Raw genomic sequence first — 19,598 nt, forward strand, 5'->3', positions numbered from 1 at the left:
CAGATTCTACATTTTGTTATTTTCTTTGTATATTTTATTAGATCCTCACACAATATTTTCTTGCCTTTTTAGGTGCGCACCCTCGCAAGTGCAGGGGGACCAGACAACTTGGTACTGTTAGATCCTGGCAAATACAAAAAGTCTCGGTCACCTGAGTCACCGTCTGGCGATGCTGTTGCACATCCAAAGTGGCTTGTCGGGGAGCAAGAGTTTGAAGCCCTGATGCGAATGCTGGATAATCTAGTAAGTAAAATTATTACGAAAATTGTTGGACTTTTTTTTTATTTTTTTACCACTTCCAGACATGTGATGTGATTCCTGGCCAATACTGGGGAGGGGATGGCTGTGTTACACAGCCAGCGCCTTCCTCGATCAGTGTTGATTTGATCTAACTCTGATTTCTGGTGTTTAACCACTTAAAGGGAGCCTGTCATGTCCATTATGCCTTCCATATATATTTGTCCAAATTCCCTTCCTATCTATCCTTCTATAATTACATTTGCTAAAATAAAAACTTTAAAAAAAAAAAAAAAGTTTTCCATCTGCATTTCTTATTCAAATTAGGGCCATGACTAGTTACAGGGGCGTTAGTTCCGCAGACTAGTCGTCCCTCTTTCCATATTACCCCTCTGTGGGCGTGATAACATGACTTTGAGGAGCTGGCGTCACCACTAGCTACTAGAAATCTCATGCATGCGTGCAGCTTGTTCCAGCCATGACCGTACGCCTCAGCAGCAGGGGTACGTGTCCCGGCTTCTTAAGGCACACTGTGCATGATCCAAAGTCTTCTGCACCTCGTCATGTGCAGTGCGCCTCTGTAGCCGGCAGAACGCACCCCGGATTCAGAGGCACACTGCAGGTAGAAGCCTGGCACGACATACTGTAATGCTGAAGTATAGATTACAAGCAATCAACCATGAATTGTAGGGGAATAAAAATAATTTTCAAAATATTAAAATTTTAAAAAATAAATGTTTAAATCAACCCACTTTTATCAATTTACTATAGAGAAGGGGGACTCTGAGTATCCTAACATTGTATCCATAAAATTGTCAGCCAAAAACAAGCCTTCATGGGCGCTGTGCTGGCCGCTGTGTGGGCTGTGTTGGAGCAGGGCAGTTCGGGGATGAGATGCTCGGTCGGCGGTGAGGGCTTGAAATAATGGCGCCCGGACTTGGCGCTTGTGCAGATCTCATCTGTGCACGCGCCACCTCCGGCCCATTGATCTCCCAGCAGCGGACTTGAGGAAAATGGCGCCCAGCGGTGGCACGTTTGCGCAGATGAGATCTCTGATTGTCATTGAGCCGAGAGCTCAATCTGCACATGCACCACCTCTGGGTGCCATTTCTTTGAAGCCCACACTGCCGACAGAGTATCTGTGACACCAGCCAAACCGCGCTGCTCCACAGAGGATCTGTGACACCAGCCACACCGCCCTGCTCCACAGAGGATCTGTGACACCAGCCACACCGCCCTGCTCCACAGAGGATCTGTGACACCAGCCAAACCGCGCTGCTCCACAGAGGATCTGTGACACCAGCCACACCGCCCTGCTCCACAGAGGATCTGTGACACCAGCCACACCGCCCTGCTCCACAGAGGATCTGTGACACCAGCCACACCGCCCTGCTCCGCAGAGGATCTGTGACACCAGCCACACCGCCCTGCTCCGCAGAGGATCTGTGACACCAGCCACACCTCCCTGCTCCACAGAGGATCTGTGACACCAGCCACACCGCCCTGCTCCGCAGAGGATCTGTGACACCAGCCACACCTCCCTGCTCCGCAGAGTATCTATGACACCAGCCACACCTCCCTGCTCCACAGAGGATCTGTGACACCAGCCACACCTCCCTGCTCCGCAGAGTATCTGACACCAGCCACACCTCCCTGCTCCGCAGAGTATCTGTGACACCAGCCACACCTCCCTGCTCCACAGAGGATCTGTGACACCAGCCACACCGCCCTGCTCCGCAGAGGATCTGTGACACCAGCCACACCTCCCTGCTCCGCAGAGTATCTATGACACCAGCCACACCTCCCTGCTCCGCAGAGTATCTGTGACACCAGCCACACCTCCCTGCTCCGCAGAGTATCTATGACACCAGCCACACCTCCCTGCTCCGCAGAGTATCTGTGACACCAGCCACACCTCCCTGCTCCACAGAGGATCTGTGACACCAGCCACACCGCCCTGCTCCGCAGAGGATCTATGACACCAGCCACACCGCCCTGCTCCGCAGAGGTTCTATGACACCAGCCACACCTCCCTGCTCCGCAGAGGATCTGTGACACCAGCCACACCGCCCTGCTCCGCAGAGGATCTATGACACCAGCCACACCGCCCTGCTCCGCAGAGGATCTATGACACCAGCCACACCTCCCTGCTCCGCAGAGGATCTGTGACACCAGCCACACCGCCCTGCTCCGCAGAGGATCTGTGACACCAGCCACACCGCCCTGCTCCACAGAGCCAGCACGGCACCCGCAGCCAGCGCAGCCCCTGCAGCATCGTACTACTCTAGCATGGCCCCTGCCTCCTGTGACCCCCACTCAATCACCGCTGTGCCCCCCCCCCCCCCCCCATCCAGTAAGATGCTACCAAAGTAGAGGACAGAGCTGTTGTACCTTTTTTTTTTTTTTTTCTTTTTTTTTCTGTAAACTTGGGTGCATCCTATAATCCGGTCTTACCTGTGTATAGGCAGCACCTTTATCGTCTGTTTTACCTTTTTGTCTTCTTTCTCTTCTTTCACAGGGATACAGAACCGGCTACCCCTACAGATGTCCTGCCCTGCGAGACAAGGCCAAAAAGTACAGTGACGTTGAGATCCCAGCCAGCGTCACTGGCTATTCGTTCACCAGTGACGGTGACTCAGGCACATGTTCTCCGCTCAGACACAGTTTTCAGAAACAGCAGCGCGAGAAGACAAAGTGGCTGAACTCTGGTAGAGCAGACGAAGCCCCCGATGAAGGGCAGAACGGAGGCAGCCCCAAGTCGAAGACTAAGGTGTGGACGAACATTACACACGATCACGTGAAACCCTTGCTGCAGTCTCTCTCGTCCGGTGTCTGCGTGCCAAGCTGTATAACCAACTGCTTGGTCTGTGCCTACCTTACTGTTCATAGTTGATATAGAGCAACCTGAGGAGGCCGGCACTTGGAAGCTTTGGGAATACATTAGTGAGGTCTCGCTGGGCGTCTGTCCTCTTATTACCTCCTTGTATCTTCCCACTGTGGAGTAGTCAGTAGCAAAATCTTTATTCTAGTCTGCTCGAAACTGCTTAAGACTAAAGATCATCATCTTCTTTCTCTCCAGTCTGCAATGCAATTAATTGCTACTAACAATATAACCTTGTAACTATATGGCGACATTAACGCTTTCCAAGGCCTTTTGGAACGGCTTAATTTCTTAAGCAGTTTAATTTCCTAACCTGTGTGATCGGTGGTTTGTGTCTCTCCCTTTTTTTTTTCTTATGTGTTTTCCCAAAGTTTTCAAGTCCCACACGCCGGCCTCCTTCTGCATGAAACGTTGCATGTCAGTAGATGGCCGAAAATGACAACTGGCAGTAGACGCTGGGTGCAGCCAGCACCTCACTAGAGGTTTTTAATAGAGATGGGCAAAGGGGTCCTGGCTCTCGTTCTCTCGTTGAAGAGACCAATAGGTATAAAAGTATGGAAATTACAGGACTAAGTTGAAGGCAAGCGGTCAGTCGTTTCCTGAGACCCAAAGCACAGGCAGCATGATCCGAGCCGGGACCATAAGCACAAGACTCTCCAGCTCCTCGCCACTCCACCAGTGATCGACAGGTCTCTTCCTGTGTACTCATGTGACAGGGACCTGTCAATCACCTAGAACAGCACCGGGAAGCCTGGCCAGGGGCCTCACCAGACTAGCCTCTTCTCTGCTTATGGTCCATGCCATACCGGGTGGGAGAGGTGGTGGCAAAATGGCCAAGTGGTACCGTCCGATGGTTACCTCCGTAAATGTACCACCCAATGCACAATGGTGGAAGAGGCGACTCTGCTAGGTGACATGCCTTTGTCCCTTTATGGACTTAATGTACGTAAAGGTTTTTCAATCTTTTGGGAAAACCAAATTCTGGAGACTATTCTGTTACATAGTTACGCTATGTAACTATGTAACAGAATAGTCTCCAGAATTTGGTTTCTTCATCGTTCCTTATGGGAGACCCAGACCATGGGGTGTATAGCTACTGCCTCCGGAGGACACACAAAGTACTACACTCAAACGTGTAGCTCCTCCCTCCGGGCTATATACACCCCCTGGATGACCATCTAACCAGTTCAATGCTTTGTGTTCAGGAGGTCACACACACACATGCATTCTCTGATTTTTCATTTTTAAGATTTTTGATTTCAAAGATATGGAAGAAAAGCGGGTCCAGTCTGGACTCCCGGCATGTCCCTTCTCACCCCACTGTGTCGGCGGTGCTGTTAAGGTTGACTTTACAAGGCTTGAGCCTTCACATGCCGTGCTCCTTCGCCATCCCATGGGCTCTGGCTTGAAGTGGGAGCCATCACGGTTCTTTCTGCCTTGCAGAAGACCGGTCTCCATCCGCAGCCCTGTCTGGTTCCTGTCGGACGGAGCGTTTAACATCTCTCCCAGGGACTTGGCCCTGCGCCTCAAAGCTAAGTATTGAGACGCTTTTCAGGGGTCCCGGGTACATTTATTGTGGGGAGAGTGTGTTTTGTTACTTTGTTGTGATTTCCGGCCGGTTCTCTGGGTTTTTCCTGAGAACCGCGCCGACGGTGCCTGCTCGTCGGCCGCATGTAAAAATCTAGGCCCCGGCTTCAGTTGCGGCCTAGTTTCGTTTTCAGCTTCCCCTGCATGATTCACGCAGGGGAAAAGTGTGGCGCCGCCCACCGTCCGTTCAGCAGAGGGGAGGACACTCCTCTCTGAGGAGATGTTTCCCTCCCCTGTATCTCTCCTTGGCCCTCCGTTTTCCCGCTCCTGGGCTAATCCCCGCCCCCCCTCCTCACTCCAGCGCCATTTTATCACCGTCTTCACACTGATCGGCGCTGGCTGCTGCAGCTCTGCATCCTGGAAGGCAGACGCTTCACTGGGGGTCCGAGCTGTGGAATCCGGAGGGCACACACAGGGGTCATTCGGTCTGGTAAGCCACAACCTCTGGTTGTGGGCTTTATTATACACTCTCAGGGATCATTCTACAGGAGTGTATTATTATTATCTCTGCAGAGCCTCCACCTCAGCAGCATGTCTGTCACTAGGAGCAAGAAGACTGCTAAGCTGTACGCTATATGCACTGCATGTCAGCTCATTCTGCCAGAACCGAGCACATACCCTCATTGTGAGGCCTGCTCTAACATGGTGGTGCCTCAGCCTGGAGCCTTCTCAGGGGTCCCTCAGGCTGCTCCGGCCCCGGTGGCTGAACCCCCGGCTTGGGTAGCATCGTTTTCTAAGGCTATCTCACAGTCCTTTGCCGACTCCATGGGACAGCTGTCCCAGACTCTGCTGACCATGCATCAGCCCCCTTCTCAGGGTGCCTCTGCTGCTCCGAGCTCTGCAGAGCTCTCAGAGCAGGTGTTAGGACCCCGTCCTCCTAAACGGAGACGCAGGGACCCTTCTCCTTCCTCGTCCCACGGCTCTGATTCACAAGCTGAGGTGCAAGGCGAGGAGGATACCTTTACTGTGGGCTCAGACGCTACCTCTATGTACCCCATTGATTTATCTGAGGGTGATGCGGATGTTAGTGATTTGATTGCATCCATTAACTCCATACTGAACCTCAATCCGCCAGTGTCAGAGGAACAAGCCTCTCTGGTAGAAATACACCAGTTTACCTCTCCTAAGAGAGCTAGGAGTACGTTTTTTAACCACTCCAGTTTTCAGACCACTGTTACCAAGCCCAGAGCCTGTCCTGACAAACGCTTCCCAAAGCGTAGTTCTGATGACCGTTTTCCCTTTCCACCAGAGGTGGTTAAGGAGTGGGCTCAGTCCCCAAAGGTGGACCCTCCGGTGTCGAGAATCTCAGCCCGGACAGTCGTATCTGTGGCCGATGGCACCTCTCTTAAAGATCCCACTGACCGCCAGGTTGACCTTCTGGCCAAATCTGTATATGAGGCGGCAGGAGCCTCGTTCTCCCCGTCTTTTGCAGCAGTGTGGGCTCTTAAGGCAGTCTCTGCCTCTCTTGCGGAAATACATTCCCTCGCTAGGGACTCTATGCCCGAGATGGTTGCCTTGACCTCCCAGGCTTCGGCTTTTTCATCCTACGCCATGTCTGCCATTCTGGAGGCCTCTCAACGCACGGCGGTGGCTTCCGCTAATTCTCTCGCGATCCGCAGGATCTTGTGGCTTCGTGAGTGGAAAGCAGACGCTTCTTCTAAGAAGTTCCTTGCTGGGCTCCCCTTTGCTGGGTCCCGGCTGTTCGGTGAACAACTGGATGAAATTATTAAGGAAGCTACTGGCGGGAAGAGTACTTCCCTGCCACAAACTAAAACCAGAAGACCTGTCCAGGGCAGGAACCAGTCGAGGTTTCGTTCCTTTCGTTCCTCTAACTGGTCATCCTCTAAGCCCTCAGCTTCGTCCACTACCTCAGCCAAGGATCGTAAACCCAACTGGCGCGCGAAACCGCGTCCTCAGAAGAACGGAGGAGCCGCTGCCACTAAGGCAGCCTCCTCTTGACTATCTGGCGGCGCCAGCAACGTCCTTGGTCGGTGGCAGGCTCTCCCGCTTTGGCGACGTGTGGTTTCAACACGTCTCCGATCAGTGGGTGCGGGATATCATCTCCCACGGCTACAGGATAGAATTTTCTTCCAGCCCGCCAAACAGATTTTTTCTGTCCACTCCCCCCTGCTCCAAGGCCGCCGCCTTCTCTCAGGCCGTGGCATCCTTGCAGGCCAACGGAGTAATTGTTCCGGTTCCCGCCCGGGAACGGTTCAGAGGTTTCTACTCAAACCTCTTCCTAGTCCCCAAGAAGGACGGTTCCTTCCGGCCCATCCTGGACCTCAAGCTTCTCAACAAGCATGTTCAGGTGCGGCGCTTTCGCATGGAATCTCTGAGATCGGTCATTGCTTCAATGACCCAAGGAGATTTTCTAGCATCCATCGACATCAGAGATGCCTATCTGCATGTGCCTATTGCGGTTTCACACCAGCGTTGGCTACGCTTTGCAATCGGAGAGGAACATTTCCAATTCGTGGCTCTCCCCTTCGGGTTAGCCACAGCCCCTCGGGTATTCACCAAGGTCATGGCAGCAGTGGTTGCGGTCCTGCATCTCCAGGGGTTGGCAGTAATCCCCTACCTGGACGACCTTCTAGTCAAGGCCTCATCCAGTGCAGACTGCCAGCGGAGTGTTTCGCTCACTCTCGCCACGCTTGTTCAATTCGGGTGGCTTGTCAATCTGCCCAAGTCCACTCTGACCCCGACCCAGGAACTTACGTACCTAGGGATGCAATTCGAGACTCTGCCGGCACTTGTGAAGCTGCCCTTAGTCAAACAGCAGTCCCTTCATCTGGCGGTGCGCTCTCTGTTGAAGCCCCGCTGTCATTCCATCAGGCACCTCATGCAGGTGCTGGGTCAGATGGTGGCGTCAATGGAAGCTGTTCCCTTTGCCCAGTTCCATCTGCGTCCTCTGCAGCTGGACATTCTCCGCTGTTGGGACAAGCGGACCTCTTCCTTGCACAGGCTAGTGGCTCTGTCGCCGCAGACCAGGAGCTCTCTTCAGTGGTGGCTTCGGCCCCTCTCTCTGTCACAGGGACGCTCCTTCCTGATTCCGTCCTGGGTGATTCTCACCACGGATGCCAGCCTTTCCGGCTGGGGGGCAGTATTTCTCCACCACCGAGCACAGGGCACTTGGACTCCGTCCGAATCAGCCCTCTCGATCAATGTGCTGGAAATCAGGGCTGTTCTTCTAGCTCTCGTGGCCTTTCACCACCTGTTGGCGGGCAAGCACATTCGAGTCCAGTCAGACAACGCGACAGCGGTTGCCTACATCAATCACCAGGGCGGGACTCGCAGCCTCCTGGCAATGTTGGAAGTTCAGCGAATCCTTCAGTGGACGGAGGACTCAAAGTCCACCATATCCGCGGTCCACATCCCAGGCGTAGAAAACTGGGAGGCCGATTATCTCAGCCGTCAAACCGTGGACAGCGGCGAGTGGGCCCTTCATCCGGCAGTGTTCAGGTCAATCTGCCGCAAGTGGGGCACTCCGGAAGTGGATCTAATGGCATCCCGGCACAACAACAAGGTTCCGGTTTACGTGGCTCGCTCCCACGATCCTCAGGCCTTCGCAGCGGACGCGCTGGTTCAAGATTGGTCCCAGTTCCGTCTGGCCTATGTGTTTCCCCCTCTAGCTCTCTTGCCCAGGGTTCTGCGCAAGATCAGAATGGAGGGCCGTCGGGTCATAATCATTGCTCCGGACTGGCCCAGGCGAGCTTGGTACCCAGATCTGCTCCGTCTGTCCGTAGAAATGCCGTGGCATCTCCCGGACCGCCCAGACCTTCTCTCTCAAGGTCCGTTCTTCCGCCAGAATTCTGCGGCTCTCAGATTGACAGCGTGGCTCTTGAGTCCTGGATCCTGACGGCTTCAGGCATTCCTTCTGAGGTCATCTCCACTATGACTCAGGCTCGGAAGTCTTCCTCGGCCAAGATTTACCACAGGGCTTGGAAGATTTTCCTGTCCTGGTGTCGCTCTTCCGGCCATGCTCCTTGGCCGTTCTCCTTGCCGACCATCCTGTCCTTTCTACAGTCCGGTCTGCAGCTAGGACTGTCCCTCAATTCCCTCGAGGGACAGGTGTCGGCTCTGTCGGTATTATTCCAGCGGCGTATCGCCCGACTGGCTCAGGTGCGCACCTTCATGCAGGGCGCATCTCACATCATTCCTCCTTACCGGCGGCCTTTGGATCCTTGGGATCTTAATCTGGTCCTCACGGCTTTACAGAAACCCCCCTTTGAGCCTCTTAGGGAGGTTCCCTTGTTTAGACTTTCACAGAAAGTGGTCTTTCTGGTGGCCATAACTTCTCTCAGGAGAGTCTCTGAGTTGGCTGCGCTCTCTTCGGAGTCACCTTTTATGGTTTTTCACCAAGACAAGGTGGTTCTCCGTCCGACTCCAGACTTTCTCCCTAAGGTGGTATCTCCTTTCTACCTTAACCAGGACATTTCATTGCCTTCCCTTTGTCCGGCCCCTGTGCATTGCTTTGAGAAGGCGTTGCATACCTTGGATTTGGTGTGGGCGCTCCGAATCTATGTGTCACGCACCGCCGCTTTTAGGCGGTGCACCTCACTTTTTGTACTAACCACGGGTCAGCGCAAGGGTCTCTCGGCCTCTAAGCCGACCGTAGCTCGTTGGATTAGGTCGGCCATCTCCGATGCCTACCAGCATTCTCAGGTGCCCCCACCGCCAGGGATTAAGGCGCACTCTACCAGAGCTGTCGGTGCCTCCTGGGCTTTCAGGCACCAGGCTACGGCTCAGCAGGTTTGTCAGGCTGCCACTTGGTCTAGTCTGCACACCTTTTCGAAGCACTACCAAGTGCATGCTCATGCTTCGGCAGATGCGAGCTTGGGCAGACGCATCCTTCAGGCAGCTGTCGCCCACTTGTGAAGATAGGTTTTGCCTACTTCTCAGTTTTGGTTATTTCCCACCCATGGACTGCTTTGAGACGTCCCATGGTCTGGGTCTCCCATAAGGAACGATGAAGAAAAATTCTCTTTTTTCCCAAAAGATTGAACACAAGCTAGAAGTCAGAGTAAGTAAATCCACTATCAGCACATTGATATCCTCTTTCCTTTCCCATATCTAGTAAAGTTAACAAAAAGGATCGCAGGCCCTGATCTAGTGGCCACGTTCATGGCCTGCGGCTCTTTCACTAAAGCCCTGTTAAGGGCAGTTTCACACATCCGGCATTTCACCGGATTCGGCACACTCCAGTACAGTGTTAATACAGTACAATAGCATTGTGGCAAGCTCCGGTGACATGACTGCATGCGATGCCATTGTACTGTATTACACTGTACTGGAGTGATTCGGTAATCCGGCGAAATGCCGGATGTGTGAAGCAGCTCCGATCTGTCGGCATCCCCGGCACCTGCTCCCATCTACTCCTGCATCTTTGCCTCCCGTGCAATCCACCTCCAAACTAGTTAGTGCAGTTGAGCAAAAGGTTTTGCAGGAACCTGGTCAAGTGGCCACATCTGTAGTCGGTGGCCGCTGGTACACAGCCCTACGGACCGCCTCCTACCAGCCAGCACCTCTTCTGATTAGTCGCCCCGTGGTGGCGTCATGTGGGCCTTGCTCTGCAATCCAATGCAAAAGTGCTAAGCTACTAATCGGAAGAGATGCCGGTAGGAGGAGGAGGAGGTTCGCAGAGGTATGGACCCAGCGGCCACTGACTACAGATTTGGCCACTTGGCCATGTACTACAGATGTGGTCACTTGACCAGGCTCTTGCAAATATTTTGCTTCACTGAACAAACTAGTTCAGAGGTGGCTTGCACGGCAGGGAAAGATGCAGGAGCGCCAACTTTTGTTCTGTATTGAAAGTTTAGCGCTGCTTTTTTTTTTTTTTTCTCGTGTTCGGTGCATAAAAAAAAACTAACACTAAACTAATGTTTTCTGCTGTATAATTAGACCTGAATGCATATAACCCCGGTGTGGGCTGTGTACAGAGACTCCCTTGCTGGCACTTGTCATTGTTTAGACGCACTATACACCAGAGTACATCTAATGGCTTCTCGTTCCCCGCTGTTCATGTTATTTTCTTTTTTTTTAATCTTGAATATTTCTGAAACCAATGAGACGATTACTCTCCTGTATGTCACACGCTGATGTTTTATCCGTCTCGCTGAGCTTCCGTTGTATGTCCTGTGTCACAACTTGTCCATGAGTTGCATTTGCTCTAATGTAATTTTAAAGGGAATGTCCATTCAAGCGATACAAGATGGCTAAGAATCTACAGGAGAGCTTGCCTATCATCAAAATGATCTACTGTGGCAGTAGTATCGTGCAGGCCTGGGTGCTATGGCCCTGGTTTTGAGTTTGCATCTAACATTTAGGTTTGTTTAGGCTCGCCTTTTGACAACTCAAGACCAGATGCCGCTGCTCCCAGTATATTAATCTATACTTTTTGGACAGCTTTAGGGTTGGCGTGAATCAATCATATTACAGCCACAGCTCTCAAGCCACACACTGCTCAACTTAACCCTGAGAGGTCACCATAGTGTTAAATGGTTGTCTAAAGTCATTTAAAAATGACCCATCACTTGATTCTGTCGCTCTTTGCCATTTTATACAGCTATGCTCCATTGCAGAGATATTTAGTCTAGAGCGCAGTATGGGAAATCTCTGCTTTGCAGTCCAACTGGGCGTTACTTCAGAGTCTTCTCTGGGGGTGCAAGAACACACCCCCTCCCAGATCTGCCAATCACCGTTCAGCAGTCAGTCTTCTCTATGGGCGTGTGCTCACACCCCTTCATTTCTAGATGCTGCCAATCACTGCTCAGCAGGCAGTCTTCTCTGAGTGCAGGGTACTTTCACCCTTCCCTTCCAAATGCTGCACTGAGTCTCAGATGCTGCCGAGCTGTTGTCAAGGGAGAAATTTAGGTAAGACTGCTAATGGAGTCTTTGTTCAGGGCAAATCCAGAGGTACGGGCCAAATTAGCTATCTGTACAGATATTAATGAATCCGACAATGATCACGAGGAGACGTGTTCACTGTTTGAGCCAATATAGATGACTGACTCGTGTAATGAATAGATCAGATATTAGTATAACATTTCAACCTTCAGACATGTACAAATTAACAAAATCTGTCTTTTCTCATGCATCGAAGCCATATAGGGCGGTTTTGGGGAGTGCGTAGAAACACACATTTCATCCCACAGATAACACCACATTCCTCCTTTTGTATAAAACCACTGATAAGACTTTGACTATGAAGATCTTCACTGTTCATTGTTTGTACATTTGTTTACTTTCCCTAATTGACCCCCTCTTGAACATACAGCTTAAGGTACCTTCACACATAACGACTTAAGGTACCTTCACACTTAGCGATGCAGCAGCGATCCGACCAGCGATCTGACCTGGTCAGGATCGCTGCTGCATCGCTACATGGTCGCTGGTGAGCTGTCAAACAGGCAGATCTCACCAGCGACCAGTGAACAGCCCCCAGCCAGCAGCGACGTGCAAGCGACGCTGCGCTTGCACGGAGCCGCCGTCTGGAAGCTGCGGAGACTGGTAACTAAGGTAAACATCGGGTATGGTTACCCGATGTTTACATTAGTTACCAGTGTGAGCAGGGAGCCGCGCACACTGAGCGCTGGCTCCTTGCTCTCCTAGCTACAGTACACATCGGGTTAATTAACCCGATGTGTAATGCAGCTACATGTGCAGAGAGCAGGGAGCCGCGCACACTGCTTAGCGCTGGCTCCTTGCTCTCCTAGCTACAGTACACATCGGGTTAATTAACCCGATGTGTAATGCAGCTACATGTGCAGAGAGCAGGGAGCCGCGCACACTGCTTAGCGCTGGCTCCTTGCTCTCCTAGCTGCTGTACACATCGTGTTAATTAACCCGATGTGTACAGCAGCTACATGTGCAGAGAGCCGGAGCCGGCAGCACAGGCAGCGTGAGAGCTGCAGAGGCTGGTAACTAAGGTAAATATCGGGTAACCACCTTGGTTACCCGATGTTTATCTTGGATACAGCTTACCTCAGCTGTCAGACGCCGGCTCCTGCTTCCTGCTTGCTTCATTTGTCGCTCTCTTGCTGTCACACACAGCGATCTGTGTGTCACAGCAGGAGAGCGGCTTTGAAGAAAACGAACCAGGGCTGTGTGTAACAAGCAGCGATCTCGCAGCAGGGGCCAGATCACTGCTCAGTGTCACACACAGCGAGATCGCTAATGAGGTCACTGCTGCGTCACAAAAAGCGTGACTCAGCAGCGATCTCGGCAGCGAGCTCGCTGTGTGTGAAGCACCCCTTACCTGCGATCCCGAAAACGATACGACCTGATAGGGATCGCAGGTAAGTCGCTGGGAGGTCGCAGGTGAGATGTCACACAGTGAGATCTTACCAGCGATGCAGAACAATACAGATCGCAGTAGCGACCTGTATAACGATCTCAGCAGTCACTGTGATCCTGTTACAGTGTCAAACACAGCGATGTGTCCTGCCCAGCAGGACATCGCCTTTGAAGAAAATGGCCTGGACCATTCTGCAACGACTAGAGATCTCACAGCAGGGGCCTGATCGCTGGTAAGTGTCACACATAACGAGATCGCTAACGGGATCGCAACTGCGTCACCAAACGGTGACTCGGCTGCGATCTCGCTAGCGATCTCGTTATGTGTGACGGTACCTTTAGAATCATATTATGGCGTCTGTGCGATTTGCCATATAGACACACAGATAATTATGCAATGACCTCTATATTTTGATTATTTGCGTACACAGATAATCTTATTACATTTGAACAAACAATCTATAGCCCAGGCTACCTTCACACTGTGATTTGCAGAAGAGGGTGGGAGGAGGTGAAAGTACACGCCCCTACAGAAGACAGACTGCTGATCTGTGATTGGAAGATCTGGCAGCGAAGGGGTGTGAACATGCCTATAAAAATTAAATCCTTAAATTCTAGGTCTTTTTTAAGTGTACTTGAACTTCTCAGTTGCTCAAAAAAAAAAAACTGAATGAGTTAAATCTCTTGTCAGTCCTCTGATTCTGTTGCTCTTTACCATTTTATCCAGCTTTGCTCCTTTGCAGAGATATTGGAAAATCTTTGTTTTGCAGTCCAACTGGGCGTTAACTTCAGTCTTCTCTGGGTGTGTGTGCTCTCACCTCTCAGATCTGCCAATCACAACTAAGCAGTCAGTCTTCTCTGGGTGTGTGTGCTCTCACCTCTGTCAGATCTGCCAATCACAACTAAGCAGTCAGTCTTCTCTGGTTGTGTGTGCTCTCACCTCTCTCAGATCTGCCAATCACAACTAAGCAGTCAGTCTTCTCTGGGGGTGTGTGCTCTCACCTCTCTCAGATCTGCCAATCACAACTAAGCAGTCAGTCTTCTCTGGGGGCGTGTTCTCTCACCTCTTAATTCCAGATCTGCCAATCAGCGCACTAGCAGTATCAGATGCTGCCAAGCAGTGATTGGCAGATGTAGGAGGGAGGGGTGAAATTACACGCCCCCAATAGAAGACTCTGACTACTGAGCTGTGATTGGCGGATCTGGGAGGGGAGGGGTGATCACGCCTATAAAATAAAATCCTTGAATGGACAGCTCCCAGTCCGGCTCTCATACTTCAATGGAGCAGAAGCCAGTGACCACAATGTGCCATTTCTTTATCGGTTCATTTATGTGTTTACCATTTTATATGAAAAAATAAGGCGCAGTAATGGTTTATGAAGATGTGACAGTGAGTATGACCTGACTCCATTTTTCATCATTTTCTTTTATTGAAATATTGCAATTTAATTATTTCCCCTCCCCGGTTTCCCCTGTAAAGCTGTGGGTTGTTTTGTTTTTCTTTTTGCTCTATTAACACCTGAGGGCCGGGTTATTTCTGTTTGCACCCGGATGCTATCTAAGAATAACAGCCACAATGTTTACATAGTGTCCCAAAATAATCCATTGCTGTAAATGGCTGCACCTAAATCTCATATTTTGGGATTGATCATGGTGTATAATATGTGACGTGACCGCAGTCGTTTCCTCTAGGGGTGTCTGCTCATGTCTGGGAGAGGTGTTTTTCCCATAAAAGCCCAGTAGCTTTCTAAATATCTCACATCTTCAATCTGCCCCGAGTTTTAACGTCACTTTTATAAGTCAAGTTTAAATGGCTTTTTACCTGCCCCAATTTGGCTGATTTCTCGTTTAAAATAAAGTCCCGACCCCCCCCCCCCCCCCCGCCCCTCTCTCTCCCCTATTTTGCTGTTTTGTAGCTTCTTTTATTTTCTATGCAATCTTTGGTGATGCCCACTTGCTAAACACAATCACAGTATATAAAGCCCCTTTTGCACCAATTGGCCCCATGAGATTCTGTATCCAGATATCTCTCGGGACGGGCCGTGCAAAAGGCCTGAGCCCGGTAAGTGACTTGTATTGTGTTCTGCAGCCTTTTTATTTTCTGCTTCCCACATTGCTTTAATGTTTTATTTTTGAAGGGGAACTGAATCAATGACATGTTGGTAGATTTTTGTGGGATCCTATGAACCCTCCAGTGGTCGTCCATGCTTGTATTGTGCATAGCGGTCACTCCATCCCAGTATTGGGCACCCAATTCCTTTCATCTCTTAAGAACCCATCTTGGAAAATTGCATTTGAGAGACCGGATGGAGAGAATTTATTCAATGAATTTTTGCCCTGTGTCCCTTCAGCTGTACTGATTGGAGACAGTACAGTGAGCAAATATGTTCTGTAGCACTACAGTAGTAAAGGGTTAAAGTCAGACCTAGTAATAAAAAGGATATCATCCAAAATCCGTTTTTGAAGTCCCCACCCGGAGGTTGCGGTGTGAGCGCTCGCAGCGGTCAGCGCGGCCCTGTGTAAATATCTGGGGCTTCCAGTTTCCTGTTTTCTGTTAGGCCTCCAGCTGAGTTTGCAGCAGCATGATCATTGGTTCACTTTTCCTATCTGACTTGTGAAATGCATGAGTGAAGCTCGGGACGTGTGCGGCCGCCATCTGCTCCTGACCATGTCACTGTTCTTCATCTTACAGTGGACTAAAGAGGAAGGGCTTAGATCGGCCACCTCTGCCGTCCCTAGCCTGTTTGTCCCATTGAACACGGACCCTAAAGAAGTGCAAGAAATGAGGAACAAGGTAAGTGTCAAACATCACAGAAAAAAAGGTGGCCTGCCTTACAGACACCAGCACTACAGGGTGCAGCATACCCTCATAAGTGGGGGCAGCACATGGGCACAATACAACCTACCAAATCATGGAAGGGTCGGCTGCCTAAAATTATAAATGTAGATAAAAAAAACCTGCAGACAAAAAAAGCGCAATAGGGTCTTACCCTGACAGACAGGGGGTGATAAAGGAGATGATCCTACTCACCAAAGATGGTTGTGAAAGGCACAACTCCTGTAACAGCATAAATCCGGATCAAAGGCAGCAGTACCCCAGGTGGCTGATAACAGAGAGAAATTGTAGAATGGGGCTTTGTAAACCGCGCCAAAGATCACTGATGAAATCTTGGATTAATGTAAACTTTTTATTCTTGCACAGGTCTACGCATTTCAGGAGACTCTGCTCCCTTCCTCAGGACCAAACAGGCATAAGTTACATCAGATCTGTTAGATCAGATGGGCTGCCTAGTGCTGTATAAGTGCCCCCCACAGAAGAGACACCCCAATACACCCAACCAACACTAAAGGGCCTGGCTGCATCCTGCAAATAATGAAAAATGTGCTATAAAAATAAGATGAAAAAGATAGATATAAGATACCGTCTAAGACAAGCCGGATTATAAGACGCACCCCAAATTTAGAAAAAGTAAAATATTGGGGAAAAAAAAGTTTGGTTAAAATGGGGTACATCTTATAATCCAGTTGTATCTTACAGGGATGGGGGGGGCAGCGGTGGTGGAGTGAGGGCACAGGGAGGTAGATGCAGCAGGTTTCTTGGCTATACTGCAGGGGCCATACTCTGTGATTGTAGGTAACAAAATGTCGGCAGTGCGGGCTTCCAAAAAAAAAAAAAAAAGCGCGCCCGTAGTCGGCTCGTGCGCAGATTGAGCTCTCTGCTCAATGAAGAGCCGAGATGTCATCTGCGCATGCTTGACTTCTGGGCGGCGTTTTCCTTATGTCCACTGCTGGAAGATCAATAGGCCAGAATATATATAGATATAGATATGATATGATATGATACAGGTAACGTCTCCTTACACCCATCGACATTTCCTCCGTGACACTCTGCTGGATCGGATTATGCTCGGCTCGGTATTTCATCTCATTTGTGCCAAATCCATAACAAAGATTTTTTTTTTTAAGTGCCATGTACACTTATGTCACGGATCTGTGGCAAACCACATCAAAATCCTCATGTATCCGATGTAAATTTGTTGCCAATTTGTCAGATTTTACTCGATGCAAAGGCTTAGGTTCACATTTCCGTTGTTTATTATCAGTCACAATCCGCCGCTCTGATAAACGCAATCCATTTGGCGGATTCCGTTGTTTCCCATAAACCTATATGAGCGGCGGATTGTGACTGATGCCCTTGGGTTGCATCCACCGCCCAACTGATCAGTCATGGAACGACTGACTGTCGGGCGGCAGGAACGCAGCTTGTAACATTTTTTTGAGCAGCGGAATCCTTTTTGATTTCACTGCGTATGCTCTCTCTCAGTGGCCGAACGATCAGCTGATCGCCCGGCAGCCGCCTTCTGTGAGCGATCAGCTGATCTCCCCGCCGCCGGCTTTTGAGAGCGATCAGTCGCTCTCAAAAGCCGGCGGCCGGGAGATAAGCTGATCGCTCACAGAAGCCGGGCAATCAGCTGATCACTCTCAAAAGCTGGTAAACAGCTTTTGAGGGCGATCAACTGATCTCCCGGCCGCCGGCTTTTGAGAGCGCAGTCGCTCTCAAAAGCCGGCGGCCGAGAGATCAGCTCATCGTTCTCAAAAGCCAGCAGCCGGCTATTGTGAACAATCGCTCGTTTTACAACGGAATCCGCTTTCTCGTGACAATGAATTCCAATTCTTGTCACCCGTTGTACAACGCATCAGTCACATGCGTTAAGCAACGCATGTGACTGATGCAAAACAACGGAAATGGGAACCTTGCCTTAGATTGACATAAAGTGGAAAGTAAAGGGTTGGTCCACTACTTTGTATATTGATGGCCTACTCCTAGGTTAGGTCATTGATATATCTGACTGGTGGTGGACTGACTTTCGGCACCATCACTGACCAGCTCTTATCTGCTCTCCACCAAACAGAGGGGCGCACCACAGCTCCATAGCATCAGTTTCGAGCGCTTTGTGGTCCCTTAATTTTGCAGATCCGTAGGGTTGGAACTAGTCACACGTTCATCTCTAATAATCCATTAGTGAATATTCCTAAAAAAACTCCTTCAAACGAGGGTCAGAATGTGTCCACAAGCAAACAAGAGAATGTAATGGATGGGGAAAGTGGCTTTTGCTGAACAGGCACTTTTCGACAAGTGCTTGGTTATAGATCTATATTGCACTCTTTATTGTGTTGATCTGTACCTCGTGTTTTTTCTCGTCTTAGATAAGAGAGCAGAATTTGCAAGACATTAAAACGGCCGGTCCTCAGTCCCAGGTCCTGTGCGGCGTGGTGGTGGACAGAAGCGCAGCACAGGTCAGTTTCTAACCTTTTACGTAACTGTGACGTCACTAGTCGTTTCCTTCCATCACTCTAACGGTATTCTTTAATTAACAGAGACTGTCTGTGTACAAGGTAAGTGCACCAGGCGGCTTCTTTACCTTGCAAACCTGCGTAGTGTATAACACTAGTCACCAGTGGCTTGGGGTGTGTGGTACAAGCATGGCCGTGACGGAGGCTTCTGGCGCCATTGCTGAATGCCATGCATGACGGAGCTTCTTAATGACCTTCCCTGCTGGTGGCTAGAAATGGGGGGCAGAATATGTGGTTATCTGTGCTCAGTAGTCACTCTTCTAACTTCACCAGTGGAGGAAAGATTTAAGAAATAAAGTGCCTTTTTAAAAGGAGAAAAGTGGCCTATGTTGGATGGCATAAGATTACATCGGGGAAGTCCATCAGTCTGGACCTGATCTTGATTCCGGTCTTGGAGTACCTCCTAATTTTGAGGAATAAAAAGTCTAATGCGAGCGTCACACGGTACGATATATCTGGCGATATGTCGTCGGGGTCACGTCGTTGGTGACGCACATGCGGCATCGTCAGAGATATCGTACCGTGTGACACATATGAACGAGCAGAAATACTCACCTTCTCGTTCATCGTTGACACGTTGTTCATTTCTTCGGCGCTCCATTGGGAGACCCAGACGATTGGGTGTATAGCACTGCCTCCGGAGGCCACACAAAGCAATTACACTAAAAAGTGTAAGGCCCCTCCCCTTCTGGCTATACACCCCCAGTGGGATCACTGGCTCACCAGTTTTCTGCTTTGTGCGAAGGAGGTCAGACATCCACGCATAGCTCCACTGTTTAGTCAGCAGTAGCTGCTGACTATGTCGGATGGAAGAAAAGAGGGCCCATATACGGCCCCCAGCATGCTCCCTTCTTACCCCACTTGTGGTTCGTAAGGTTGAGGTACCCATTGCGGGTACGGAGGCTGGAGCCCACATGCTGCTTTCCTTCCCCATCCCCCTGAGGGGCTCTGTGGAAGTGGGATCTTACCGGCCCCCAAGCCCTGAGGCCGGGCTCCATCCACAGACCCATAGAACCTGCTGGATACGGAGCTGTGTACCATTCAGGGACAAGGCCCTGCAACTTTCAGGTACTCTGTGTCCCCGTTCAGGCGGGCACGCACACACCAGACTTGCTGGGTGTGTTAGTGCGCCGGGGACAGTAACGCTGGGGTTTGAGTCACAGCAGCTTAGCTGTGTGACTTCATGTGCTGGGAACTACCGCGCCGGCCACTCTCGGAGCGGCGGCGCGGCTGGGACTTGTAG

At 50.6% G+C, this 19,598-nt stretch overlaps 1 protein-coding gene across 14 annotated transcripts in view; it reads left to right on the forward strand.

The window, feature by feature from the left end:
- The window catches only part of ADD1 (adducin 1), a 161,335-nt gene that overhangs the window by 83,773 nt on the left and 57,964 nt on the right, over positions 1 to 19,598 (forward strand). For 5 of the 14 annotated variants that reach the window (XM_075346821.1, XM_075346827.1, XM_075346820.1 and 2 more), the window contains exons 9-13: positions 73 to 243; positions 2,756 to 3,100; positions 15,693 to 15,794; positions 18,209 to 18,298; positions 18,380 to 18,397. In XM_075346821.1, coding sequence (XP_075202936.1) covers positions 73 to 243; positions 2,756 to 3,100; positions 15,693 to 15,794; positions 18,209 to 18,298; positions 18,380 to 18,397 — 726 coding nt within the window. The remainder of the gene's footprint in view (positions 1 to 72; positions 244 to 2,755; positions 3,101 to 15,692; positions 15,795 to 18,208; positions 18,299 to 18,379; positions 18,398 to 19,598) is intronic. The other 9 variants (XM_075346832.1, XM_075346822.1, XM_075346831.1 and 6 more) reach the window with 3 other exon arrangements.

Source organism: Anomaloglossus baeobatrachus, chromosome 1 (genome assembly GCF_048569485.1).
Source record: "Anomaloglossus baeobatrachus isolate aAnoBae1 chromosome 1, aAnoBae1.hap1, whole genome shotgun sequence".
NCBI classification, from domain to species: Eukaryota; Metazoa; Chordata; class Amphibia; order Anura; family Aromobatidae; genus Anomaloglossus; species Anomaloglossus baeobatrachus.